The 27,517-nt window shown below is 42.4% G+C and overlaps 2 protein-coding genes across 9 annotated transcripts in view; one reads left to right on the top strand and one right to left on the bottom strand.

Moving 5' to 3' along the window:
- VEZT (vezatin, adherens junctions transmembrane protein) overlaps positions 1-12,264 on the bottom strand; it is a 66,956-nt gene extending 54,692 nt beyond the window's left edge. For 5 of the 6 annotated variants that reach the window (XM_054832583.1, XM_054832675.1, XM_054832763.1 and 2 more), the window contains exon 1: positions 12,151-12,264. In XM_054832583.1, the coding sequence (XP_054688558.1) occupies positions 12,151-12,186 (36 nt within the window). In that variant the 5' untranslated portion in view covers positions 12,187-12,264. Of the gene's footprint in view, positions 1-860; positions 1,743-12,150 lie in introns of those variants that run through there. The other variant, XM_054833026.1, reaches the window with a different exon arrangement.
- A 175-nt stretch (positions 12,265-12,439) lies between these two features.
- The window catches only part of FGD6 (FYVE, RhoGEF and PH domain containing 6), a 72,547-nt gene continuing 57,469 nt past the window's right edge, over positions 12,440-27,517 (top strand). For 2 of the 3 annotated variants that reach the window (XR_008577915.1, XR_008577916.1), the window contains exons 1-2: positions 12,480-12,635; positions 22,217-24,638. Coding sequence is in view for 1 of the 3 variants with exons in the window: in XM_054832364.1 (XP_054688339.1) it covers positions 12,623-12,635; positions 22,217-24,638 (2,435 nt within the window). In the remaining 2 variants the exon portion in view is untranslated. Of the gene's footprint in view, positions 12,636-22,216; positions 24,639-27,517 lie in introns of all 3 variants that reach the window. The other variant, XM_054832364.1, reaches the window with a different exon arrangement.

The following is a 27,517-nucleotide window of genomic DNA, read 5'->3' as shown; positions in this document are numbered from 1 at the left end:
CACCTGAACTGAAGACTAAACATCGTGTTTGCAACTCTAAGCCTACAGTACAAATAAATTAAAAAAAATAATCAAAACCAAACCAAACATTAAAAGATAATCAAACATATATAACATTGCCTACTGCTATGTGATGGATAGGTTGTTACAGTAGAGGAGTCCTTAGCTTGGGAAAAGAGCTTACTTTGATACATGTCCATTCAAGTACTTACATCTATTGCAGCCTTGCAAGCACAGATATTGCACTTTAATACATGAGGCATTTTGTGTGTATTCTGAGAAAAACCTTTGTAATCACAAATCAGATTAAGACACTGTTAGCTTTCATAGCCTTGTTACAATAGCAGCTGAAAAATCAAAGCCACACCCAAATTATTTTTGCTGATGCATCATGAAGTAAATGACTCAGGATTTCTCCACTAGAGACAGGGGCTTCCCACACCCAATGTTCTTTACTATGATAAAATTTACTACCTAGTAAACCCCCTGCTCTAGTTTGCAACCATAGCTAATGGAGCAGGTTAACCTTAAAAGTAATATTTAATGCCATTGCACAAAATAAGAGGTTTAAAGATCTCTTCTTAAAATATAGATATGTTTTTCCAAAGCTGAGGTTTCCAATACGCCAAAAACATTGTGGGAGCTTAAACCACCTCCAAAATAATTACAAGTTATGAATTATGAGCTTAAAAAATAAAAAATGAAAAAAAAAAGATTAAACATTTCTACCACGGTGACAGCAAAGGTTAAGATATGCTGAACAGGTGGCTAAACTCAGAACAAAATACCCAGTATTGAAAAAATCCCCCCCCTCCCCCCCCAGCCCCAAAACACAGATTTGAAGTTGAGCTAACACTCACAGACAGCGCGATTTTTGTCTCCTGGAAGAGGGTGTTCCATTTTTCTCTTCGGTACTGCTCCCATGCACCTGACAGAATCTCACCCACCTCCCCGTTTCTTTCCACTTGTCCCTCCAGGATGACCCGAGCCGAGGATGAGAAGCAGCCGTCAGTGTAATTGCACCTGTGCCCCTGCACAGTAGCATTTTCCTGACAGCATCAGCGGATGCAGTTTGAAACTTCCCAGGACCATGCGATTTCTCCTGACTAATGTGGCTTTCTAACTGGGGGGGAGGGAAACAAGGATGACAGATCGCTAAAGGCTTTTAAAAAGATACTGCTTGAAAGAATTATTGCACATCGATCTTATATGCAGCCACTAATAAGACTTTCCAAGCAACAGTATTTAAAAGCCTTGGTCATATTCTCCTGGCTGGTAACCACCTCCTCCTGTGCTCCGACTGACAAAGAGCCAGGCACTGACAGGGCTAATATTAGACAATGACTTCAAGGCAGTGAAAGAGTCATTTAAATTTCCTATTCTGCTTTCACCGCTACAGGAGCGTAGACCTTGGTTTCTCCCGCACTACTGTATCATCTGATTTAGAAGCAGGCGCCAAGAACTACTTTGAAGCCATTAATCTATTACTGTTCTCGGATATTTTCTGATGTGCAATATATATCTAACTCTGCATGCACCCACGTGTCCTGAAGAGTTAAGAAAGTTTTATAGCCTGTGGATATTTCCGTATCACTGGATCAGTGCAAGGGAAAGCTCTTTCCTTTGCATTTTCAGCAGGTGGTTGCACATTGCTGCCATTGTGGAAAAGTCTTAGAAAGAAATATTACGTATTAGACAAAGCCCTGAAACTCACTGAGAGCCCCGGATTATTTACCCACTCAAAAGTGGACCTGCAAACACAGGTGAAAAGCTGAGCAGCATCTTTCTGACAAGGACAGAGATGAAAAATACCTGAAAAACTCCAATTAAAGGTAGTGAACGTGACTTTCCCTGGAGGAGAGGGTACCAGGCCAGCCAAGCTCTGTACCTGGAGCTTTGGGTGGGAAGTCACTGATCATGCAGGTCATCAGACTAGGTTGATCCGGGAAAAAGAGTTTGGTTTATACTAGTTACTAACAACTCATGGATTTTACCCTTCACTTACATTCAAAACTAAATTAATGAAAGTAATGCATCTGACTGGTAAACTAGTGGAGTATTTCTGAAACATTCTGGAAACCTCTTTAAAACACCAGCTCCAAAGAATTAACTTCCTGGGGAACTATAGACCAGTCAGTCTCACCTCTGTGCCTGGTAAGATCATGGAGCAGATCCTCCTGGAAACTATGCTCAGGCACATGGAAAGTAAGGAGGTGATTGGTGACAGTCAACAGGGCTTCACTAAGGGCAAATCGTGCCTGACAAACTTGGTGGCCTTCTATGATGGGGTTACAGCATTGGTGGATAAGGGAAATGCAACTGATGTCATCTGCCTGGACTTGTGCAAAGCATTTGACACTGTCCCGCATGACATCCTTGTCTCTAAATTGGAGAGACATGGATTTGACAGATGGGCCACTCAGTGGATAAGGAATTGGCTGGATGGTCACACTCAGAGAGTTGTGGTCAACAGCTCAATGTCCGAGCACAGAACAGTGACAAGTGCCGTTCCTCAGGGGTCGGTATTGGGACTCGCACTGTTTAACATCTTTGTTGGCAACATGGACAATGAGATCGAGTGCACCCTCATCAAGTTTGCTGACGACACCAAGCTGTGTGGAGCAGTCAACACGCTGGAGGGAAGGGATGCCATCCAGCGGGACCTTGACAGGCTTGAGAGATGGGCCCATGCAAACCACATGAAGTTCAACAAGGCCAAGTGCACGGTCCTGCACATGGGATGGCACAATCCCAAGCACAACTACAAGCTAGGCAGAGAATGGATTGAGAGCAGCCCTGAGGAGAAGGACTTTGGGGTGTTGATTGACGAAAAGCTCAACAGGAGCCGGCAGTGTGCGCCTGCAGCCCGGAAAGCCAACTGTATCCTGAGCTGCATCAAAATCAGCGTGACCAGCAGGTCGAGGGATGTGATTCTGCCCCTCTACTCTGCTCTCATGAGATCCCACCTGGAGTACTGCGCCCATGGACTTGTTGAGCGAGTCCAGAGGAGGGCCATGAAGATGATCAAAGGGCTGGAGGATCTCTCCTATGAGGACAGGCTGAGAGAGTTGGGATTGTTCAGCCTGGAGAAAAGGCGGCTCTGGGGAGATCTAATTGCAGCCTTCCAGTACCTGAAGGGGCCTACAGGAAAGATGGTCAGGGACTGTTTATCAGGGAGTGTAGTGATAGGATGAGGGGTAATGGGTTTAAGCTGAAGGAGGGTCGATTTAGATTAGATGTTAGAAAGAAATTCTTTACTGTGAGCATGGTGAGACACTGGAACAGGTTGCCCAGAGAAGTTGTGGAGGCCCCATGCCTGGAAGTGTTTAAGGCCAGGCTGGATGGAGCTTTGGGCAACGTGGTCTAGTGGAGGGTGTCCCTGCCCATGGCAGGGGGGTTGGAACTAGATGATCTTTGAGGTCCCTTCCAACCCAAACCATTCTGTGATTCTAACTTGTTTATCCATTATAAATCACGTTAATTCTGACTCCTAATGACAACACACTGCAGGCAAACATCTTTACTCAAGTAAAAAGCACCCAAGAAACAAAAGAGACGGTCACATTATAAAGCCTAAAAGAGTTATTTTTTTTATTCAAGCGTCTCAAGGAAGTTGATTCATGACTTCAAGTTGTGAGAGCAGTACTGCAGTATTAACCCTCTTGTAAACATGACCCCAGAGTAATTAATATAGAGGAGGATTAAAAAATTTTTGGACCAATAGACCTCAATATTTACTATGGATCATCATGTACTTTTGTCTTCAAATTTTCTATTAAAAATAATAAAGGCAATATGGGTTCACATATCATACAGCCCGTATAATACTTTATCCATTCAGATACAACATTAGTGTTATTCAAAAACACCTGATGAGTTTACTTGGCCTCTGCAACAACCAGACTGTTCCTTACACAGTTTTAAGCTTGCAGTTTCTTTTCTTTTCTCTCTGGTATCACCTGCCTCTCAGTCATGCGATGAGAAAGAGCACAGCCTGTCCTCCCCTTCCTCTTAGCAGACTGCTGAGAAGCAAAATATCTGAAATAGTCCATTCATCACTAGTCCAGGTGCCTCTACAGTACACTGCAATTTGCAGCAGAGATATCTCCCCAGGCTGCATTTACATGGTCAATTTGATCTGCCATTACCAGTGGGTACAGATGAAAGCTGTAGTACCATTTCAGAACACTAATGGTAATATTTATACAGCCAAATGGTGAGATGAAACAAGGATCTGATTGTAAAAAAGAGCAAAATCCATCTTTTATTCCCCTTCTTAGCCAGGTTAGTTTATAGTCTAATCAGTCTCCTGAGTCAGCTTACAGCATCACCCACAAATCCAGGTGCCAGCATAAGGAAGAGGATGGGAATAAACCAGAAAAGAGGAGTGAAGCCTGAACACCTCTTCCGGCAACAGCCCACACTTCAGGCAGATGATGTGCAGTCTCAGAACCAGTTCATCAGAATGACAAGTGAACTGTGGTTTTGACAGAACTGTGTATTTAAAACTGGCTTTATTTCATGCATATGTATAAAATGAGAGTACTACATCTTTAGGCCACCCAATATTCGGTGAGAAAAATCCTGTTGAGGGAGCATTACTGACACTACCATTGAAGTTGTGTGAATGTTCTTTTTCAGCTGCTTGTTCTTCCTAATTTATAATGTTTGAGATTTTTTTTTAGAATACAACATTTATAAGCCCGATGCTTGACAAAAATCACATTACTTTGGAAGTCCTAAGGTTTTCAGGTCTTTGAATTAATGTGACTTAAAATGTTCATCACAACGAAAAGTTTCTGAGGGTAGGTTTCCTGGAGTTTTCATTTGGTTTTGTTTCATTTTTTAAACAAAATAATGTTAGAACAGCTCAATTTGTGTGGAGAAAGCATTTGTGAAAACAAACATCACTAGGTGTTTTGATAAAAGCTACATCTGGTTTAAAAAGGTTCAGATGAGGATTTGAACATCTCCATTTAGTGATGCATCAGTATTCTAAGCAAAGAAATACCATATTTTAGACATGTGTTACTACTGAGGGCATGCAGAGAACGCATCAGCTAAAGGCTGTTCTGAATATAGCTGTACTATGCTGAGATTTAGCTGTTCTGAATATAGTTGTATTATGCTGGGAAACGGTGGTGCCTCTTGCTGGAATCTCTCTGGAGCCTTACAGAAATCTGCGTATCAGAACATTATAAGTAAGTATCCTCCATGTCTCTCAGCACCAAGCAGCATCTTGGCTTGTTGCCTAAATAAGCAGTGAGAGTTGTCTTTCTGAACCTGACATTTGAACGCATTATGATGTTGCCCAATATTTCCCAAGCACTTTTGTCCCTCGTCCCTCCTACATGGACTCCACCATTCCTACCTCCCCCCGACACCGGCCAGACACGGTGCCACGTAGTTGCCAGCTCGGCTGAGCCCTGGTGGTTCCCTTCTCTCAGGATGGCATGCTGTTTGTAAAGCACTTTACTGTTTTCAGGACTCATTTTTCACACTAGCTTCATCCACTACAGCAAGAAGACAAAGAATGCAGACCATGAGCCTCCAAACTCTGGAAAGGGTAATTCCATTTCTGTGCATATTTTCCCCCAATGATGGGAAGATGACTGCTTGAGCAAGGGCTGGCTGAGAAATGAGAGCACCTGATACATGTTCAAAATCTTTGTTCTGAGTGTGTGGGTTACAATTCTAGGTTCAGTAGAGCTGTGTTCAGTATTTTACATTGATGTAAACTTTTGCATTTGGACATGAGATTTTTGACACTCTGCATTCATCCCTATCTTGTTTTCTTTTTAAATACAGATTAGTATGGATTCTGAGATTCGATGCAGATAGGTTAGCCAAAGAAAGTCTCATTTTGTTATTTGGTATTATTCTCCCATTTGCACAAAATAAAATTTGAAGTTGGGAAAGATCACATATACAATTTATGTTGTATTTTTCAGTCTGGGTTTGCTAATGGGACAAACAATAAATCCCAAATTTAAAAGCCTGGAGTCATATTGGTGATCAGATCCTCTAGATCTAAGAATAAAAGATCAGATTCAACAGTGACACTACCATCATGATGCTCAGCCAGCCTTTACTGGGGCTATTCTTTAACCCATTAGTACTGAAATAGCTAGTGAATTGCAACATTATGTAAATAATATGGACAGAACTGGTTGTAGGAATGGCACAAAACTCATGAGTCAATTAAAACAATGTCTCAAGTGAGGAAAGCTTTCTTTACTAATTAAAATTAAAAAAAAATATGTTTACAGCAATTAAATTAATTCAGTACTATATTTTACAGAATTCTACATACAAATGTTTATATTTCAAACATTGTGTATGAAAAAGTCCTTAAAAATCTACGGTGGTGACAGTTTGACACTGTGGGTGTCAAAATCTCATTTTTTTGTGCAATCTGGTGAAAAATCTTGCATGGATTAACTTTCTTCTGCAAACACAGCATTAAAATGGGAAACAACAAAAAGTCAGCTCCAATCCTTCCACCAGAGCCATATAGCTGACAGAGTCTGGAAGACTTTCTGGGATTAGGTTCCAGCAATGGGTGAACCTGAAGGAAGGAGCATCTTACACATGAGGAAAGGCTGAGAGAGCTGGGACTGTTCAGCCTGGAGAAGAGAAGGCTCAGGGGGATCTCCTCAATGTATACACATACCCGAAGGGAGGGTGCAAAGAGGACAGAGCCAGGCTCTTTCCAGTGGAGTCCGGTGACAGGACCAGAGGCAATGGGCACAAACTGAAACACACGGGGTTCCCTCTGAACATCAGGAAACACTTTTTCACTGTGAGGGTGACCGAACACTGGCACAGGTTGCCCAGAGAGGTTGTGGAGTCTCCATTCTTGGAGATACTCAAAAGCCATCTGGTCATGGTCCTGGGCAACCGGCCCAGGTGGCCCTGCTAGAGCAGGAGCATTGGACCAGATGAGCTCCAGAGGTCCCTTCCAACCTCAACCATTCTTTGATTTTGTGAGCACAGCTGTCCTGGTTTCTGAAGGGATAGAGTTAATTTTCTTCCTAGCAGCTGGTATAGTGCTGTGTTTTGGATTTAGGATGAGAATAATGTTGATAACACACTGAAATTTTTAGTTGTTGCCAGGCAGTCAGGTGCTTTTCAGCTTCTCATACTGGCCTGCCAAGAGGAAGGTGGGAGGCACCCAAGAAGCTGCGAGGGGACACAGCCAGGACAGCTGACCCACACTGGCCAAAGGGATATTCCATATCATATGATGTCATGCTCTGTATATAACTGGGGGGTGGGTCGGGAGACAGGGCAGCTTGGGGTCTTGTTGAGCATCAACTTCAGGTGGTGAGAAACTGTGCTGCTCATCACTTGTTTTGTATATTTTTTTTATTATTATCATCATCATCATATTCTTTTTCTATCCTATTAAACTGTCTTTATCTCAACCCACGAGTTTTACTTGTTTTCCATTTTCAATTCTCTCCCCCATCTCACTGGGAGGGGGGGAGTGAGTGAATAGCTGTGTGGTTGTTTTAGCTGCCTGCCGGGTTAAACCATGACAACAGCTTTAATATCTATTCAAATGTAAAAAGCCAGACTTGCACAAGCTCATTAAAATATAGGACAAATTACTTAGCTGGAAGCAGAAATCAGGAGCCGAAAATGCACTCAAAGAGCAGTGTTTGGATCACCTTCATCCCAGTGTTCTGAAAGAATGGGCACAGGAGATCAAAGATCCAGCAGAAAGGATTTTTAATAAATCTATAAACTCAAAAGTGGAAAAAGGCAAAACATAGTGCCTATATTTACAAGGAGAAAAAAGCAACCAGGAATATGTCAGGCCTATGAATATGATCAAGAGCCAGCATGCTACTGAGAATAATTATTCTTGCTTGCAAAATTCAAAGCCAAAGAAGAAAACAGATGATCATCAAAGAAGATATCACATGGGTTCACCAGAGGTAGATTGTGCCAAACTCACTCGACATCTTTCTTTAACAAGACAGCTAATTTTTCTAGATAAAGGAAATGCAGGAAGTTTATATGGACTTTTTATACTGTGCCATATGGAGTATGGACTTTTGATACTGTGCCATATCAGTCAAGATGAAAAAGATGGGAAAGGAACCAAATATGTAGATGGCAGAGACAAAAGTGGGTTATGGAAAGCTATCAGATCAGAAGGTGGTTACTAATGGAGTTCCTAAAGAATGAGTCTTTGGTCAAAGCTTATGAATTTTCCTTAGTTAACCTTATATTAAAAAAGCACGCTCATGCAATTTCCCAATAATACCAAGTAACATCATATATGCAGAAAAAGATTGAAACATCATACAAAAAGAACTGGATGACCTTGAGTGGGTACTGACAATGGCACGCAATTTAACAGTAGACAACAGCAAGACCCTACGCAGAGGGACTAATAAAAACAAACTCTCCAGTAATGTGGAAGCTGTTGATAAAAATAAGGACAGACATGAGTGGCTACCCTATCACATCACAGATTCACAGGGGTTGGAAGGGACCTCTAGAGATCATCTAGTCCAACCCCCCTGCTACAGCAGGATCACTTAGAGCATGTTGCACAGGATTGCACCCAGGCGGGTTTTGAATATCTCCAGAGAAGGAGACTCAGTATGAAGACTTGAACAGTATGAAGACTTGAAAAAGTTGTCTGTAGGCCTAGGGTGTAAGAAACAAAGTATTCCCAGCAGAAGCAAGTGAAAATAGTTGTACAAGATCCCAGTAAGAAAGACGAACTCAAACTGAAGTAGATGTAAACAACCCCAAAAACCTAAGCAAACAAACCAAAAAACCAAACAAAAAAATGAAGAACACCTGAAAACCTGTTTTGTGACAGGAAGCTAAAATATATTGGATTATTCAGTTTAGCAAAATCCTTAGCCAGGATAATATTGTTTTCTATGAATACATTAGGAGAGGTAAATTCTAGAGAAATATAAGAACTATATACGCTAACGGACAATATTAGAAGTGCAAGTAGGGATGAAGTGGCCATCAATAAATTTCAAGTCAGAAATTAGATGGCACTTATTAACTATCAAAGCAATGAAGTTCTGACACAGTCCTCCCACTGGAATAATGATGCAGAAATTTAGCCAGTTTGAACAAGGAGTTTCTTTAATTTATACATTAAAAGATGAAAAAGAAAACAAGGAGGAGATGTCGATGTCCAAACAACAACAAAAAAACTTAACACAATTCCAGTCTCATATCAAAATACACAAAACACTGCAATTTTCCAGAGGACTCTGGGGTACACAGTAGCTGCAGTGCACACTACACTGTAACTACAGAATTCTGTCTTCTAGCTTATTTTGTAAAAACTTAAGTAACTTAAGATCAAATTTCCTATCTCATGATCTCCCTTAATAAATTCAGACAGACATTAATAAAGAATGTAATTCATAGTTCCTCCATTTTTTAGTACAATCTGCTCTACACTGCAACAATTTTTCATTTGACACACTGCTGGCCAAGGATACTAAGGGCACCTCTGTGTTTCTTCGGTTCTGTTACTTCCCCCTCAATATTTGTAGCATTTTAATTACAAGAGCAACTGGTTATAACAAATGCAAGAACTGAAGTGCTGAGGACTATGCAGTTGGTGAATGAAAATGGCTGGCTGCTGTAAGAATTCATTTATAAACTGGATAGAGTATGGCAGCACTTACGGGGTAGAGTAAACTGCCCATCATTCATTATTGTTCAGTCACAATGATCTGCCATGGCTCTTGAACTGAATGGAAAACACTGCTTTCCCAGGGCAGTGATGCCATGTTTGTGCTTCCCTTCCTTCAGAGATTCATTAATATAAAAGATACTTTGATAGTGAGAAAAATGATCGGTCCTTGGAAGCTCATAAATATCTATCAGCGGGCCATTATCTGTTTGATGCTGCAAAATTTGTAATGCAGACAGCTGTCATTAATGTATTCAGGGCCTGTTGGACAGACCTATGACCTGAAAAACGTGCAGAAAATAACACTGGGCATAACTGTGATGAGGAGCAGGTGAAGTATACCCCATGTGCTTCTCTTTCCTCTCCTACCCATTCTGTTGGGTATGAAAAACATGAAGAACCACGTCTTTCCCGATTATGAATTTGCTAGCACACCAGTACAGCTTATAATATTGACCGATATTTTGTTTGCAAGAGCTCCAAATGCACAGAAAAAACAGCTGCTCACAGTAAGCTGGTCTAAACGCTGAAGACCTCCTTGCAACAGTGACTGCTGAAGAACAACATGGGAAATGACCTACTGAGGTGCAGAAAAAATGTAGTTGCTTACCAGAAACCACAAATAATTAAGGGGGAGAGTTTGGGGCCTGAGAAAAAATTAAAACGGTAATTAAAAAATAAATACATTGTAGCATGAACTACCCAAATACTTTTCGGCTCCTTGCTAATTCTCATTTCTGGCTCATCTGTGTGGAGTATGCCTGTAATTCTCTGTGGAGCCTTCATTTTACAAGAGTATGAACCCTGCTGAGCACTTCTGAAGATAATTTTTGCGCGTATTTCAAGGTACCTGGGTATCTCACCCAGATTTGCACCCCAACCAATCAACGAACCAGAAAAACTTCTCTATTTTTCCTACTGTTGCTTATCTGATGCTCTAATATACAAAAGATACATTCCTATGTCACTCGGTATACCTGTATGTGTGTATATATACACACATACTGGATAGAGTAATGCATCAAAGAGCCTTTACTAGTGACGGAAATCCATTCCCAAAATGCAAAGAAAACAGTGAAGTGCATATGCACATGCAGGAAAATCTTTTACTCCCTATGCAGCAGAACTTCTTCAATCAAAACAGTAACTGCTGTATGAATTGAAGAACTCTAGAACTGTAAAACAAGTATCACTTTTACTGAAGAAGTCATGCCTGCCCTCTGCATTTCCACCCACGAAATAAATTCTCACCATGGATTTATGTTATTAAAGGAAGTGATTTAACTTAGTAGCAATATAAAGAACAGATTTTATTGTTAGGATTCTAAGTTGCTTGTGCATAAACACAAAACTTTGTGGTACAGACTAAAGCCATGAACAGGTAGTACTTACACAGCTGAGAAAAAAAGCATGCCTTATGCCAGGAGCTTTTTGCGTCCTGGTAAAACTGGAAGCATTATTACTATTATAATAACTAATCATTTTAAAGACAGCATTTCTCTATAATCACTTTCTCTGTACACCTGCAAAACCAGGTGTACCATCCATGAAGATGCAATTACATTCACCTGCTGCAAACCAGTCTGGTTTTGGCACTGAACTACAAGAGCAGATCTATTTAACCGTTGTTTTATATAAGGCCGGCATGATATTGTAGCCCCGTTATCTACGACGACAGGTAATACAACTGTAAAGGTTTTATGTAAATCCTGCAAATAATTCAAACACTAGAAAGATAAGGTAGTTTTAGTACTTACTACACACACAGTGTGCTGAAATGTACCCTTTACATGAATTACACTGATTTAGAAGCAGGATTTATTAGCAAGCAGAGCGGTGCGAAGCCTCGCACACGCACTGTCCCTTCTGCACCCCCCGGCCGGCCGTTTACCCGCCCTCAGCACGTAACGGTTCTCAAAGGCCGGCGCAGGCGGCTCTGAGGGAACACCCGCCGACACGGGCCTCTCGCTCCGCCACGCTTCCTTCTCACCGAGATCGCAACGTCGGCAGGCCGAAACGCGGGGACAAGCAGCCCGGCAGCCGCCGACCCGCACAGACTAGGCGGGCCGCCGCACAAAGGATCGCCCCTTCCCCCGGCTGAGCCATCCCCAGCCCGGCTCCCTCTCCCGCCAGCGGTCCCGCTCTCGGCCTTGCGCAAAGGGGCGCGGCGCGGCTCTGGTCCCCAGGCTGCTCTGCAGCGCGGGACGTCCCACGCCGTCCCGCCGGTCCCGGCGAGCACCGCTCCGACCTGCCGGTCTTGCCGGCTCCCGCCCTCCTCCGCTCCCCCGCCCGCCGCAGGTTGCTCGTAGCAGGCGCTGCCCCCGGCCGGGCCCTGCGCCCGCCTCACGCCCAACGGTCACCTCGGGCCGCCCGGCGCACGCCGCCCCCGGGGGCCGCGGCGCAACGCCCCGGCGAGGGGCGGAGAGACACGGGCCCAACCCGCCCCGGGTCGCCCCCGCGCCCACCTCAAACACCACTTCTTCGTCAAACTCCGGTGTCATCCTTCTCCGCCATGCCACCCCCTGCGGGCACTCTGGGAAACGGAGTCCGCCGCGCCGCCGGCGGCCCCTCCCCTCCTCGCCCGGCCCGGCCCTGCCTCCCACCTCACCGGGGGGAACTACAGCCCCCAGAAGGCACGGTGAGGGCCCGCTTCCGGGCGCCCTGTGGGAGGTGCTGATTCGTGGGCGGGGGGGGAGGCGGGGCCAGGCCGGCGCGCGAGCCCGGCAGGGGGCGCCGCTGGGCGGCGGCGCTGGTGGGGAGCGCTGCCGGCGCTCACTCTGCCGCCAGCCGCGGGGCGTTATGCGGCGGCGGACGGGGGGTGCTGCTGCTGCTGCTGGGTGGCGGCGCGGGGGAACAATGGGCTCCTTCTCCTCGGCCCTCAGAGGGGCCGTGGCGTAAGGGACGAGGGGGAGAACGGCGCGGCGCGTAGGGAGCACCATGAGCTCCGCCGGTGAGTGTCCGGGGAAAGTTTGGGGAGCGGCGGTTCCCTTCCGCCCACCCGGCCGGCGGCAGGCGGGCAGTCGGCGTGCTCCCGCGGCCAGAGAGCCTCGCCTCACCCCGTGGCGGCCGGCGTGGTCCAGCGCCGCGGGGTGGGGGGAGGATGAGGGAGGGACGCCGCGGCTGCCCCGTGGTGCCGGCGCGGGACGGGAGCCGGAGCCGCCGCCGCGCTCCTTGTCCCGGCGGCGCCGGGCGGTTGCGCCCGGCTCTCCCCCACCGCCGCGGCGGGGCCGGGTGCTGCGTTCCCCTCCTCACCCCAGGAGAAGCGTAGGGAGGCGGGCTGGGCGCGCCTGTCTCGGGGAGCGAGTGGAGGGGGCACCTCGCTGCCGTCCCGGGGGGCAGCCCTTCCCCGAGGTCCGCTGCGGGCGCCCCGCTCCCCCTCCCCGCCTCGGGGCTATACGGGCACGTCCCTGCCCCAGAGGCCGGCGCTGCGCGGAGCTGAGCCTGGCTCTCCGCTCGCCTTCCGGCGTGCGGCTCTGGCCGCTCTCCCGTGGCCGGCGGGGAGACTTTGTGCCCGGCGGCGGAGCGGGTCACTCCGCGTGGGGCTGAGCTGGCGGCGGGTGAAACCTGCTAAGAGCCTCCGCCGGGGGCCGGGTTTTCTAGCGGGAAAGCCAACACCGGGGTTTGGGTTATCGCTCCGTCTGACTTTCGCGGAGCTGCGAAAGTTTGTCAGCGGCGAGGCTCCGGCTTTGCTTCAAGGCTATACCTGCCTTGATCGAGCTCGCACGGGCTGGAGCCCTCACGCAGAGGCGGGGACACTGGAAAGGGTTCAGTTCTGGCCTTTCCAGCTGCTGCTTTGAACAGACCTACTTCAGTGCTTTCCTCACCTTTCTCCCCCTTTTTCTTTACCGCTGCCAATTTTATGGGTAAAAGAGCTGCAAGGCAAATTCTTGGTTTAAAACAAGAGCTCCCCGTGTTTAAGGGAGTTGCTCTTATTTTTTGTTTGGCTGCACGATGGTGCGCTGTTAGTACTTTCGTTCACCCATCCGTTAGATTAGTGGATTCCTTTCTTAGTCTTGCTTGAAGACGAGAATAGGAGTCGTTTATGCGTTTAGAAGATGTCATGTGTAGGTTATGATGCATTGGGTGGAAACACAACTAATTACAGTGTAAACCTGAAGCAGTGAAGTGCTTCCTGTAAGGATTAGAATGGGAGGTGTTCTAAAGAAAAACCAATACACAGATATCAAGCAAAAACTAATTCTCAGTGTTGTCCTCTCAAAGATGTCAAATTGTTATCAAGTCTAGCGTTAATTAAATTATCTGGGCTCTCTTCATTTAATATATTCCCATTTTTAATATATACGACAGAACTGATTTTGTTTAGATCTTGAAAAACATGTAATAAAGAAGGATATTATCTCTACTTAACAGCTGCATTGTATATTCACGTTGTTTAGTAGTGACGCTCATAGCTTTTAAAAGTTAAACAGCTTTGCAGATAAAAGATATGTTAGGCGGTGCTCAAGACCTTAGAGCTCGGCTGTTAAAATAAATTTTGATATGGTACTAAGTTTCAGAAAGTTGAGTAGATTTTCAGTGCTAAACAGTGATTTCAGGACTTCTAGAGCTGAGGTTGTGTGACTGTTTTAGTTGATGTTGTGATGGTGTTTGTGGGGAAGGTGAGGAGGAAGGGGTTCTGGTGAGCAAAGTCACTTAGAAGGCAAAAGAGAAAGGGATGCTAAGGAATATCAGTTAGAAGAAAGTGGGACAGTTTAATGGAAAATGTGAATTTTAGCCAGGGATTTGAAGGGGAAGGCTTAGAGAGAGTCCTGATCGGCAGGAAGAAGGAAGCTGAGGAGTATGTGAAGGCTGTTGAAGAGGGGAAGAAGAGTATTTTGTGTGCGATGGATTATTTGAGGATTTAAAAAAAAAAAGGTAAATAGGTGAAACAAGATCAAGGATTTATGATTCTGCTGACGGTGACATGACAGCTTTTGACGTCTCAGTTAAGGAGCTCATAGGCAGGGTATGAGGAGACTGAGGACTGCCAGAAGATGGTTCCGAAGGTTAAACGTCTGTATGTCTGCACTGCTGCAGAATTTAGCTCCTGAAATATCTAGGCATGCTTTATAAAGCTATTGCTCAAGTAAAAACTTACCAACTCCTATATTTTAATTTTAGTCCTGTGATCTATAAGATCTGTTTCCTCATTGAAATTATTTAGATTGTGAATTCAGTTATTACTCTGGTTTGTGCTATGTAAGCTCACTTTCTGACAACTGATTGGTTAGACAGCATTTCAGTTAGTGTTATCATCATGTATGGCTTCAGATGGGACTTGAAATGCCTAGAAATCCTTCTTCTCTTCCTTCAGTTTAACTTGAAGGGCTTGAGTGTCTCTCTTGTGTCTTCCTTTAATGTACCTTTAGAACAAGGCAACCTGGTGCAACCTAATCAGTATTGATTTAACATTTTTAAGTAGAATTTGTAGCTATGAGTGACTTCAGCTTGATATGCAGGACTCTCCGTAAGCGATACTGTGCTACTTGAGGGGACTATGATACGGAGAGAAATACTGAACACAGCTTCTGTCCACGGACAGAAGTTGTGAAAGATCTGACATTGATAACCCAGCCTTCACTCCAGCTTGCCTTCTGCCTTTCTAAATAATGCAGTGCATATTCAGTTTGTTGCTATATATCTGTTCTAGTTCCTCTACAAAATTGTTTCAGTTACAGCTCCTTACAGAGCTGGACATAATTCAGTGATAGGTGAAGGAGTTCTGCCATAGCTGTTGCTTACATGTATAAAAATGTATATGTAAATGTGGACTTGTTAGAACTAAGGAACTATAGCACTTTTTAAAAATACTTCTAGATAATTTAAAAATTATCTTACTTTAGTGATCAACCTGTATGTTGGTTTCTACCTTCATTTAATAGCTATTTTCCTCTCATTGCTTTCTCATGTACTGCATAGTCTTTATATACGATGCTGATGAATAATGCACGTTTACTCATTTTCTGCCTGGAACTATTGTGCTGTCTTCAAGTATGTGCTTTGCCTTTAAAAGGGAAAAACAAAAGCTCGGAGTTATGACTTTGAGATTTATTATTTCTTGTTGAAGAAACAGTCCTTATATGTGAATCTATACAGCTTATTTAATGTGGGCAGAATGTATAGCTCAGATTTTAAGTCTGATTTGACAACAGCAATGAGAAATATGTAGTGTATTTTAATGTCAAAAATGTAATTCAAAGGGGGGGAAAAAGAAAGCAGGAACAGAATAAACAAAATCAACATGACTTTTCCAATCAAAATTCATTGCTTTCAAGGATTGAAAAAATGAGGCCTACAGGGTTTAATGTCCCTTTAACCCTCTAATATGTCAAGTCTCGTTAGAGTTACTCAGCTCTATCTCCACATGTCATCTTAAAAGGTTGTTTGTTCATCTCTTGTCCTTACTCTAAAGTTATCCCCAATTTTCGTGTTTTATTTCAACAAGTCATTGAACAACCTGAGATTTCAAAATGAATGTTTTCCCTTTGCAGTTTATTTAGGATGTTTTTTAAAACTGTAGTGGCTTGGAAACCATCGTTTTCCCTTGTATTTTAAAAACTGTGTGTGTTATCTTCCGGGATGTCATGACTCATTCCTTTTTTTGTTTTCTTTTGAGCATTGTGGCACCTGAGAAAATTGGAGCCTCTGCATAATGAGAAAATAAATACACATTCACAGGAAATAAATTAATGATCTCAGAATACTTTGTTGAGGTGTTCACTGGATGAAACTTACCTTCTGTAACTGAAAGCAAAGGAATTGAACTGAAAAAGCCCGTTGCAAGTCATTAAAGCTTAAGTTGCTGGAGAACGGGAGTTTTAAAATACTTTGTGCAGTGTATTAGCTGCCATTGCAATAATATCTGAATGTACCCCAAACATACAGCAATAATTATTTCTCTCCCTACATGCTTTTTAAAAGATGGATTGGCTTTCTTGGTTTGTGTCTGAGAGTTGTAGTATTTTATGCCAAAATAGTCCCAGGAATAGTAAATGGGCTGTTGGAGTTCACTCCTCCTTCACATAAGACAGAACAGCACATTGATCCCTTGGTAGATATCGTATTATTTTCATATATAGCCCACAGATGTGATTTCCGAACTCTGAGAATACAGTATGCCTATGTAAACAAGGTGCCATGAGAAAGCTAATATGTACATTTACAGTAGGCCAGCTGCTAAGCAGTAACTGTTTCAAGCCCTTTTCCTAGTACATGTGAAATAGATATATGAAGTAGTTTGTGAAATAGATTTGATCTCGTAGGTGAAAAGGAATAAACTACCTCATATACTGTGCAGTAAGATAAGAGTATACATATGGCCAGCTTCTATAGAGTAGCAGGTTTGTTAAATTCACAACTTGGCTTACCTTGTAGTAACTTGATTGTGTACTCATACCTCAAATTAAGGTCCAGCTGCTGTCAAAATCTTATGTCATACTTGATTGATTGTTTTACTGTTTTGTGGTTCAAAAAGGATGTGGCTTTAGGGAGGGTTGCAGGATCCTGCTACAGGGATACCCGGGTGGCTAGAGACAGTCCCACAGGGGACCTGAATACCAGGAGAGAGGCCTCTGTTCGTGTGGAGCGTTTCAAGGAAAGGAATATCAAATTATGTTTGCACAGCAGCGTCCAGAACCATTTGTCCCTGTTTCTTGGAGAGATGCAGGTGAACATAACTCGTTCTTGCTCTTTTGTTGTTCCCAAGTGTAGAAGCTGTTAACGTAATCTCAAAAGTATGGGCATAAACATAACCTGGGAAAATGTTCCTTTAGCAATAGTAGGGCTTATTGCAGAAGAAGTAGTGCTATTTGATTCTTTGCCTCAGTTCAATTTCATATATCTTCTTTTCTCCTGATTCCTGTGCTGGGCAAGCAAGATAACAAGAGGTAAAAATTTGAGGAGAAGATTTAAAGCTATGTAATAACAGTGCTTAAGACTGCACTGTCTTACTGGTTTTCCTGCTCATTCATGATATTGCATAGGAGAAGACACACAAGTATTTTTAAGTGAGGTTCTAAGTTGCCAGATCCTATCATCAGAAGAACAGAAATGGACACTTTAAGGCCAAAACACAGAGAGTAGAAGTTGCTCCAGGGTGTTCTCATTGTCCTCTAAAAGAACTTGAAGGTAGGACAGGAGAGCTAGTTGAGCAATAACGAGTGTCAGTTGCAGAGGAGCTCAGCAGGATGAGAATGGGTGTTGCTTTTTCCTCAGCACACTGGAGGAGATAATTCACCAGAGGGACAAATGTCTGTTCTCTGTGCTGTGACCCAAGTCGGACAAAGAGCGTATGCGTTGACCTGGTGCTAATGGCTATTTATTGTTAGAAAAATAATACCTTTTTAAAACCACTTTTTTTAAGGGTGTTGAGTGTGTTGGTATTTTTAAGCATCTTTTTTTTTTTTTTTTTTTGTTCAGCACTGCACACAGTGTTGGCTGTTCCTAGATGAGCAGCAGATTTCCTGTTGGTGATGGCAGCTTTGTTAGTCACTTTATTTATGGATTTCTTCCTTTGCCTAGTCAAGCAAGTCAGAGGATATCTCTGGCTGCTTCTCTGGCTCCGAATCATTCAATCTGTTTATGCAAATAAAACTTTGTGTTTCTGCTCTTACATTTGAGTTTATTACTGGTAACACATAATGCTAGTCTGGATGCGGGGGTCTTCTCTGAGAAATGGGGTAAGATTAGAGTGGGGGGGAATCATTGTGATTCTCTATTCTAATTTCCTGAGTAAGACAAGCCAGAGAATCCAATGTCCAGTCCAAAATTTCCTCTGAAATGTCTGCACATCTCAGAAAGTGAGTTTAGGTTGACTGTAAGTGCTGGTGGCTCCACCACAACCCTAGGCATGATGTTCCTGTAGTTAATTATCCTTGGGGTTTGACGATAATTTTAAAGCTTTGTTTCTAGTTTGAACTTGTCAAACTTCAGTGGTCAGCTATGGCATCATGTCTGGTTTTTTCCCCTGATTAGAGAGCCATCTGTTATCAAAAATCTTTCACATATGCATAATTATATATACTATTACCATCTCACTTCTTAAATTTGTGGTTAAATTAAGCAGGGTGAGCTTTCTTGGGATTCAAGGCATGCTTTTTAGACCTTGGATACTTCTTTAGTTATTTCTTGCATTTGTCCCAAGTTTTCATCTAAAAATGCCTGAAGGTGACATAGCATGTCACTAACAGTCTGGCAGGTGCTGTGTACAGAAATATTTTCAGCTCCCTTCATGTTTTTATATTTATCTCCTTGTAATTCTGAGGATTATTTACTGCTTAGCTGCAGGTCTGCATGGAGCTCTCATAAAATAACTATCTGCAATGACTTCCAAATTCTCTTCAGTTTTTACTCTCCAAAGCATAACCGACCATCTCTCTTCTTAGGTGAACAGTTCCATATGGCACCAGGAAAAAGCCCGTTGTCCAAACAACTCACCATTCCATGCATTTGTTGTATAATTTATTATTGTTTTTCACCAAAGAGGCTTGCTTATGCTTGTCATTTAACAAAAAGTCATTCTCATATGACTTCCAGTCATTCCTTACACCTTTATATATAACAGTTGCCTCCTACTTAGGTTTCTTTCTATTCAGGATGGGAAATTGTCCCTTTTAAAGCACTGTGTTATGTAGAACTAGTTTTTATCCACACACAATTAATTAGATTAGTTTATAATCAACTGAACTTTAATTCTCGATTTCTAATTGAAATCTAATATACTTTTACCCTTGCCTAGCTGCTGTGATTTTTTTCTGAGAAGTTCATCACTTGTATTTTTCAGAAAATTAAAGATATATTGTTGAGGAAAATTACTGGTATGCATTCCCTTCCTGGAGTCTGTCCTCTCATGTCATATTTATGTTTGAAAGGGCTTTTTATCACATTCCTTTCTGATTGACTGGTTGACTGGAGATCGGTATTGATACCGAGACAGTAATGTGCCTGTTAATACATTGACCCATATCTACTGTAGATGAAATGAGCAATCACTTTAAAGCAGATAGTAGTGTCTTTGTTATACCACACAGCTTGCCTGTCTCTTCTGTCTGTCCTAATGGTTTTTAACGTTAAAGTCATTTGAAAAATTCTAGTAGGTTTCAGAAATAGTAGTGAATCGCACTTATTATCAGAAGTGAATTTTTCTCGCTCTGTTCATTATCCAAGTTTCCACTGTTGGCGTATAAACAACTGTTTTGGTTTTCTTTGCATCCCTTTACGTTTTCATGTTTTAGTTTTGAATCTTATGTTCAGGTAATGGTATCATACCTTCTGAATGTCCTCCCTAATGGATACTAGTTGAAAGTCCTGCTGAGTAATCTAGTTTGATTGCTATCCAAAATGTTAGACAGTCCCACTAGAGAGAGAGAGAGAAACTTCCAAGGTTTATGGACTTCAGTTTGCGGAGCGGGCCAGATAATCCACAGGATATCGCTTACCTAGCCAGCGTTTAATCTCCTGTATCTTCTGCAATCTGTTTCTCTCATTTGCGCATGAGGAAGGATTCCCAAGCAGACTGTCTCTCCCCTGTTTGCAGGGAGCTTTAATAACTTAATAAACATTACTGAACATGGCCCAGGTCTACTCCTGCATTGTGTTCTGTGACGAACTGGGCATCCCTTCCTCAGTTTTTTACTGTAGAAAACAGGGTCCTTTATTGCCATCACTTCATTCTCTGACTGAATAGGTGGTTGCCTTGTCTCTGAGTGAGTGTACAACTCTTTTGCTCTTCAGGATGAGTGGTTGCCCATCCAAAGGGTTAATTAATTTTTTTCCTAGCAAACTATTGACTTTGCCTGTGTGGGAAACCTCTGTCTTTGGACAGGAAGCAGAAGGTGCATCCTTTGCAGTAGCTGGGTCACTCTTGGCTGGTGTCGGTGGCCATAGGGAGCTGTACCTTTGGAAGGAAATTCTGCATTCCCTCTTGCAAAATGTCTCAAAAATTTTCTGCCATCAGGTTTACCTCTTTGCTAGTATAATTGCAGCAAGGGCAGATATTCTAAGTGTAAGTGGAGTCGGTCTGGATACATCTAGTGATTCATGTCCTGGAAAAACATGGTTTTCCTGTTTCTGTAGTAGAGACATTGTTTCTGGCTGTCTGCTTAGAGCAGTGGCTTAGTGTTTGGGAAATGCTTGCAACTGAGGACATCTGCCTTTTTTTTTTTTTTTGTCCAGATTTCTTTCTAACAAACAAAATCCTAAACAGAAAAACTCGCAAGCCTGAAACTTTATTCTCGTATTTCTAGGCTAGATATCAGGATATAATTGCATATCTATAACAATAATGGTGATAAAACCCAACCAAACAACAAACCCACAGTTCAAAGCGAATAATAAATCAATGGGTTACCCAATCTCTTTGCATGTGAAACATTAATTAGCATGTTGTTTTGAGTTTTATTTAATGTGTATGACTTCCTGAAAGTATACCAAAATATTCTTCAAAACAAAGGTCATAAATACAGAGGTAATATTTAAAAAAACAGAATGAGAAACTTGTTTATTTTATAAATCAGTTTTCATATGTCAAAAAATCATTCAAAGCACTTAGAAATATGAAATTATTCCAGCCTATGGACATAAATTCATCATAAATGATCTTCTTCAATATTAAAATGTTTCAGGCATACCTTAAGAAAAAAACAAGCCGCCAAACAAACAAACCCCAAACCACCAACAAACACCACCACAATCAAAACTCCATAATCACCAAGTTCCTCATGTGCTCCTTTTCCTGCTGTCCACTATTCCCAGGGTTTGTCATCTTGTGCTGTCAAGTGGGTCATAAGTCATAGCAGTGGTGACTGTTTCTAGGTCAGACGGTAACATGTTGGGAAGAGTAATTTTGTAAGATGCACAGAAATAGTATTTTTACTTTTACAGTAGGAAACTACTGACTTGCTACAAATCACTGCATTAACTTCACATCACAGACTCGTTTCACTGAACTGATAGTAGTGACCTGCCACTTTTACAGCTGGTACAGTAAGCCATCTCAATATTTTTTTGAAAAGAGGAGGAAAGGAAAGGGGAATTTTAGGTTACATGTTTCCAAAGGTGGTAGGGGCAGGCACTGAACTGTCTTGGTAGTTACCCTAGCTGTTCTGTTATCTTCATGGCTTATTATACATCAGGCACTTAGCATATTTGCACTGGTTTTAAATGGTATTATAGTAGTTCAAACTGCAAAACCAGGCTAATCTGCTCTGTCTTTATTAGCATCGTACTTTAGCATCTGAGCAAGGACATGTCATAAAGTTAAAGTTTTTATTTAATGGACAAGTTACCCTTGAAGACTTTTCCTCCTGCTCCTTGATTGTACCTGTTAAAACAAAGAAGGGCAACTAGTAAAAAAGCAGTGGTAGGGAGGGGAGGCATGCTTTTAAGAGAAAAACTTATACATACAAACACTGAGACCTTGTAGATCAGATCACATGATTTAAATGTTACAAAACTTCTGATAATACTGCGGTGCAGGTGAAGTTGTTCTGCGGGCTGATGGTGACTAAAGTCTTTGTTTTCCGTCCTTCCTAGAAATTAAGAAGCCACCAGTGGCCCCCAAACCAAAATTTGTGGTAGGACACAAGGCGACGCCTCCACCTGTTGCACCGAAGCCAGACATTGTACTTTCTGGTGTTATACAAGCAGCAAGGAAAACCAAGCCAGCAATTGCACCAAAACCAAAGGTTTTCAAGAGCTCATCTGTTCCCGAAGTTAAACCTCTATCCTCTACACAAAAAAGCACAAAAAGCTTTGAGGAGCACAGGGGAGATTCTTCTCAAACGCTAGACCACTTGAACTATAAAAATGAAGCCTCGGAAGGGAGTACTGATAACACAGCATATATTCTACCAATGTCATCTTGCAAATTTGAATGCTTTCATAAGCTTGGAAATGGGGAGAACACCTGTAAAACTCAGATCATTTTTGAGCGCTTTGAAAACTTAGAGAACATCAAAGTCGGTGAAAAAGCTGCACTGGCTCTGGGGAATAGTCACAATGAAAAACTGGCAAATAGAAATCAGGTGGTTTTGAAAGCCAGCATTTTGGAAGAGAAACTTAAGGACGTTCTAACTCATAGTGTGTTTCCTAACAGCAGTCCTGTGAGGCACAGGTATGCAGACAAACTTGACAAAGGGGACAGCAGCAGTTCCAAGAATGACATTAAAATAGAGTTTATGGAGCTTGTACAGTCTTCATCGTCTTCTGAGGTAGCTAAAGGAAAGCAACAAAATACTGACGGTAAGCTCACTGTGGATGAGTTTCAGATGTCTGAAATTTGTCCGAGTTTGACTGAAAATAACCACAGTTGCTCTTGCCCATTGGACCAGAAAATCCTGGAAAATGAAAATTTAAGTAGCAATAGTACGTTTTCAGGTGAAATGGGTATGAAAGCAGATGCTGATGAAGCTTCCTCTGAAACATCTTCAGTCCTGACCTCAAAAGTGCTTCCTATCCCTAAGCCAAGAAAGCCACGTGCTGCTTGTCTAGTCCGTCAGGATGGCATTGACACCACAGGAGAAGGAACAAAGGAACAATCTAATTCAGAGAAAGATTCCTTTGGACTTGTGGAACAAAGCTTTAAAAAGCTGGCAAAAATTAATATCCTTGGTCAAAGTGTTTGTTATAACAATAATACAGAAGTGCTTCATCCTGAAAAATGTGAGATAATTCAAAGCAATACAGACAAAACACATCAGGTGAACGAACCTGCTACGGAAGAGTCAACTTCACTGTCACGCAAAACTTCTGATTTGGTGGAAAGTGTTGAATGTTCTTTAGATGCGGACCATAACTTAGTTAGCTCCATGGATGAGGTGACAGATGATACCAGTATGCTAGATGCTGTGGACAAAAGGACTAACTTTGTCAGATGTGATACTTTGTCCATGAGTTTGCCAAAGCAACTCAAATTAACTTGCAGTCAGCACTCATCAGCTTCCAATAGCATCCGTGTTTCCCCACAAAAATTGGAAGATAAAGAAGTTAAAATAAAGGATGAAAGTTCTCCAAGAATCGTTCCTAAGAAACCACAGAGGCACAGCCTACCATCTGCTGGCCTGCTGAAAAAAGCCGCATCAGCAGAGCTTGTGGAGAAAAGTTCTTATACTTCCAATGAGGACAAATTGAACAGTGTTCTGGAAGGATCTCACTTCACGTGTCCACCTGCCAAGGAGCAAGGCGCACTGTCATCCTGTGACATACCCAAACGTTCTTCTGAGAAACCTGTCTGGAAGTTACCTCATCCTATTCTTCCATTTTCAGGAAACTCTGAATCATTAAAACCTGCTAACATTGCTACCAGCTTCAACCACTTGACTGTTGTGACAAAGCCTAGGGCCAAATCTCTCTCTTCTGTGGACATGGAAAGGACAGGCAAACCTTGCAAAGACCATCAGAAGAAAAATAGCTTGAAAAAATTTCTCAACATGAAACTGTCAGTTTGCTTAATGAAAAGTGACTTCCAAAAATTTCTGTCTAAAGGCAGCCAGTCAATGGATAGTGCCATTGCCAACCTTTCCACCGGGGATGGGTATGGAAGTGGTAGCAACCGGAATATAGCATCTGTAGGCAGTGAAAGGAAAGCTAAATCTGCCAAGGTGCATTCTGTAGAAATAAGTAGTCCGGCGTTACAGAAGAAGAGGCAGAGAAACAGAAGTCAACCTGAGATGCGAAGTAACCAAAGGCTTGAATCTTTAGATGGGCATGTACTTTTGGGAGACAATTTGTCACAAATGTGTTTGAATTCTGTAACCAGCACTTGCGCTCCAGAGTACGAGAACGTTCGTCACTATGAGGAAATACCTGAGTATGAGAACTTGCCTTTTGCTATGGGTGCTAGGAGAAATCTCTGTTTTGAATGGCAGAACTCCAGCAGCGTGGAACACCAGAGTCCTGGCCTCTATGAGGCTGAGGAGCCTTGTGAAGCTACAAACAGGCGTTTGAGACTTGGCAGGTAAATTAAAGAGAAAAGGGAAGTTAAACAGGTCCATTGCAACTCTGTTGGTTGTAAACATGCTTAGATGATGACTTGGGAGGCTTTACTGCTTTTGTTAAATGTCAGCAGGACAGTCGTTGCTGTGTATCTTTATATGCTTTTGCTGTTTTGAAAACTATTGACACTTGGTAAAGAGTCAAGAGGAAAAATAAGCTAGTTATTCCTCGTATATGGTAAAAATTTGGGAAAGTAAAGTATGTGCTTTTCCAGATTTAAAGCAAATCGGATAGAGTCATGTGTTCATATTCAAGAATACTTAAATGAGGAGGAATGAACCTTACCAAACTCTCAGGATGAACTCGTATAAGCGTCCATGGAGTGTGTAGTTGCTAGGTTTGTAGGGGGGATTAATATAGTTTTAGATCAGCTGATAGAGCTGGCAAAAGCAGACAAGCTTTTGAGTATGCAAATTCTTCATCAGATCTTGAAATCTTTTTGGGTATAACAAAAGCTATTGCCTCTCCCTTAATATAGTGAGTTTTCTGTATCTCCCTGTGCTACCAGATGCAATAAAGGTAGTACTAGTGCACAAATTGAGCGTGACTTGCACAGAATATTACTGAAAGACAGAGTTTGGTGACTCTGCAGGTTGCTGCTGTGTTTCGTTGTCTTGGGAGGTGGTGGAGACAGATAATATCAGCAGATTCAAAAAGAGATTGGACTGATTCACAGATATGCCCAAAACAGATGCTAAATGGAATAGGCAGGTAATATCTCTAATACTGTGATTGTAGATGCTGGGAAGAGAAACGGGCCACAAAGAGTGGCCAGGCTCATAAGTTCTCCCTAAATAGCATTGCTTACTGTGTCCGTCAGAGTAAGGTAACAAGTGAAGCATTGTTTTGACCCAGTATGGTATTAACTTCTTAACTTCAGCTAATCAGTTGGTCTTATAGATCCTCAAGATTTATCTCAAACCAGCAATAAGGATTTGAATGAAATGTGCAGCCTGTATACTTCATAGTCCCCAGCAAACTTCTTTTAATTCATTTAATTTTGGATGTGTGTGGAGCAAACATGTGCCCCAAAGAATAGGAGAGATGGCTATTCTTTAGGGGAGCATATCCTCTTGTATAGGAGACGACAAATATTTTAAGTGGCATCCTGTGTTAATAATTGTTTATGGAATTTATATCCACAACATTGGACTGTTTGATGGAAAGCATGAAGCCTTATCATGGGAAGTAGGATTTCTGGTTACAGGCTTGGTATTGGTATATTTATTCATGTGGTTGTTGAGTGTTTTTCTTTTTTAAGTAGGGTGTTTCTTGGTTTTGTCTTGGCATAATTTAAGTTCCTGACTGAGCATATACTTTTTGTTTAAATCTAATCTTTGGGTATCTTTTGGGGGTTTTGACCACACTCTCTTAGTATTCCCTTGATTTGGTTTACCTAAGAAGGGTGAGGCCAAACGTAAATAAGGATATATTGTATGCGTTCATGCGATCTATTTTGGTTTGTGTTGTGTCTGGATCAGGTGAGTGTATGTCTTTGCTTTAGGAAAAGAAAAGGACAGTTGTGCTGTATGAAGTGTGGTGGGCATGAGACTGCAGTTGCTCCTTGAGTGAAATTCTGTAGTTTTCCTACCTGAACGAGAGTGAGAGGTTTATAATTATTCCCTCTCCACGCAAACCTGGGTTTAAGTGATCTCCTGCACCCTGACACATCTGCAACTGTAGCTGCTCCCTGAGCTGGATGTTCTTGATGTAACTGAGTTTGTGTTGTTTTTTCTTTAAAAAGCACATGTAGAAAACCATAACCAGACCCCTTTATGGAAATGTTCAAGGACAGGCTGGATGGGGCTTTGGGCAGCCTGGTCTAGTGGAAGGTGTCAGTGACTATGGCAGGGGGTTTGGAACTAGATGACCTTTAAGGTCCCTTCCAACCCAAACCATTCTGTGATTCTATGAAATGTTTATTTTAAACTAAATTACATAGTCAGAAACTACCTTAGGAAACAATTAATGCATGTAGCTACTTCAGCAGATCTCGGGGAACAAAGGAGACACAGCAGGGCAGCGATCTCCTGACCTGGATCACTTCTGCTGGAAGAGCAGGTACAGATAGTCATTTTGGCTCTGGCCCGGGAGGTGTAAGGGTCCTTGCCCACACGGAGCCAGGCAGGCAGCTGCTCCAGTTTTTCTATCTGTTGTTATCTCAAATCCTTTGAAGCTTCTTTATCAATGTCATGTTACCTTTTCTGCATAGTTCTTTAAGAGCCTTTTATCATTTCCTGGGCCAGGCAGTATTATAAAACCAGTTAGAGAAACAGTGCTGATATTATTGAAATAATTACTGCTCATGTTTTCCTCAGCCTGTCAGAACATGCACTTAGCTCTTTTTCATAGATCGTGGCACATAAAACTCCTGTAATGCACTGCTAATGGAGATCTCAAAGCAAATTATGATTAAAGCCAAAGTACAAATGAGATTGTTCTTCTGAGAAATTCATAGACCGATTGCCTACATTTCTAGTCATAATAGCACATATGCAGTGTATTAAGTCTGAATGCCAGATTTACCATTACCAGAAGAGTTTGGTGATGTCTTTACCCCATGTTACATTTCTTTCTGGAGGAAGAAATAAAATTTTCATAATGTACCCAGTGCTTTGGTGGTTACTGAGAAATTTCCTCCCAATCCCCTCTGGTGAAACCAGTATGCTTTAATGGAGAATGGTAATAGCTTCTGACACTCTTATCCTAAATTCATATATCTTATTAAATTCAGATACATTTTGTTTGCTTGGGCCTTCCCACAGGGATTTAAATGCAAATGGTGGGCTTGGGTAATTAATGGTGGGGCATCGGTTGTCACTTACCACTTGAGTTTTGAGT

This window comes from Grus americana, chromosome 1 (assembly GCF_028858705.1).
Source record: "Grus americana isolate bGruAme1 chromosome 1, bGruAme1.mat, whole genome shotgun sequence".
Lineage (NCBI taxonomy): Eukaryota > Metazoa > Chordata > Aves > Gruiformes > Gruidae > Grus > Grus americana.
This window is presented reverse-complemented; position numbering and strand designations above follow the sequence as displayed.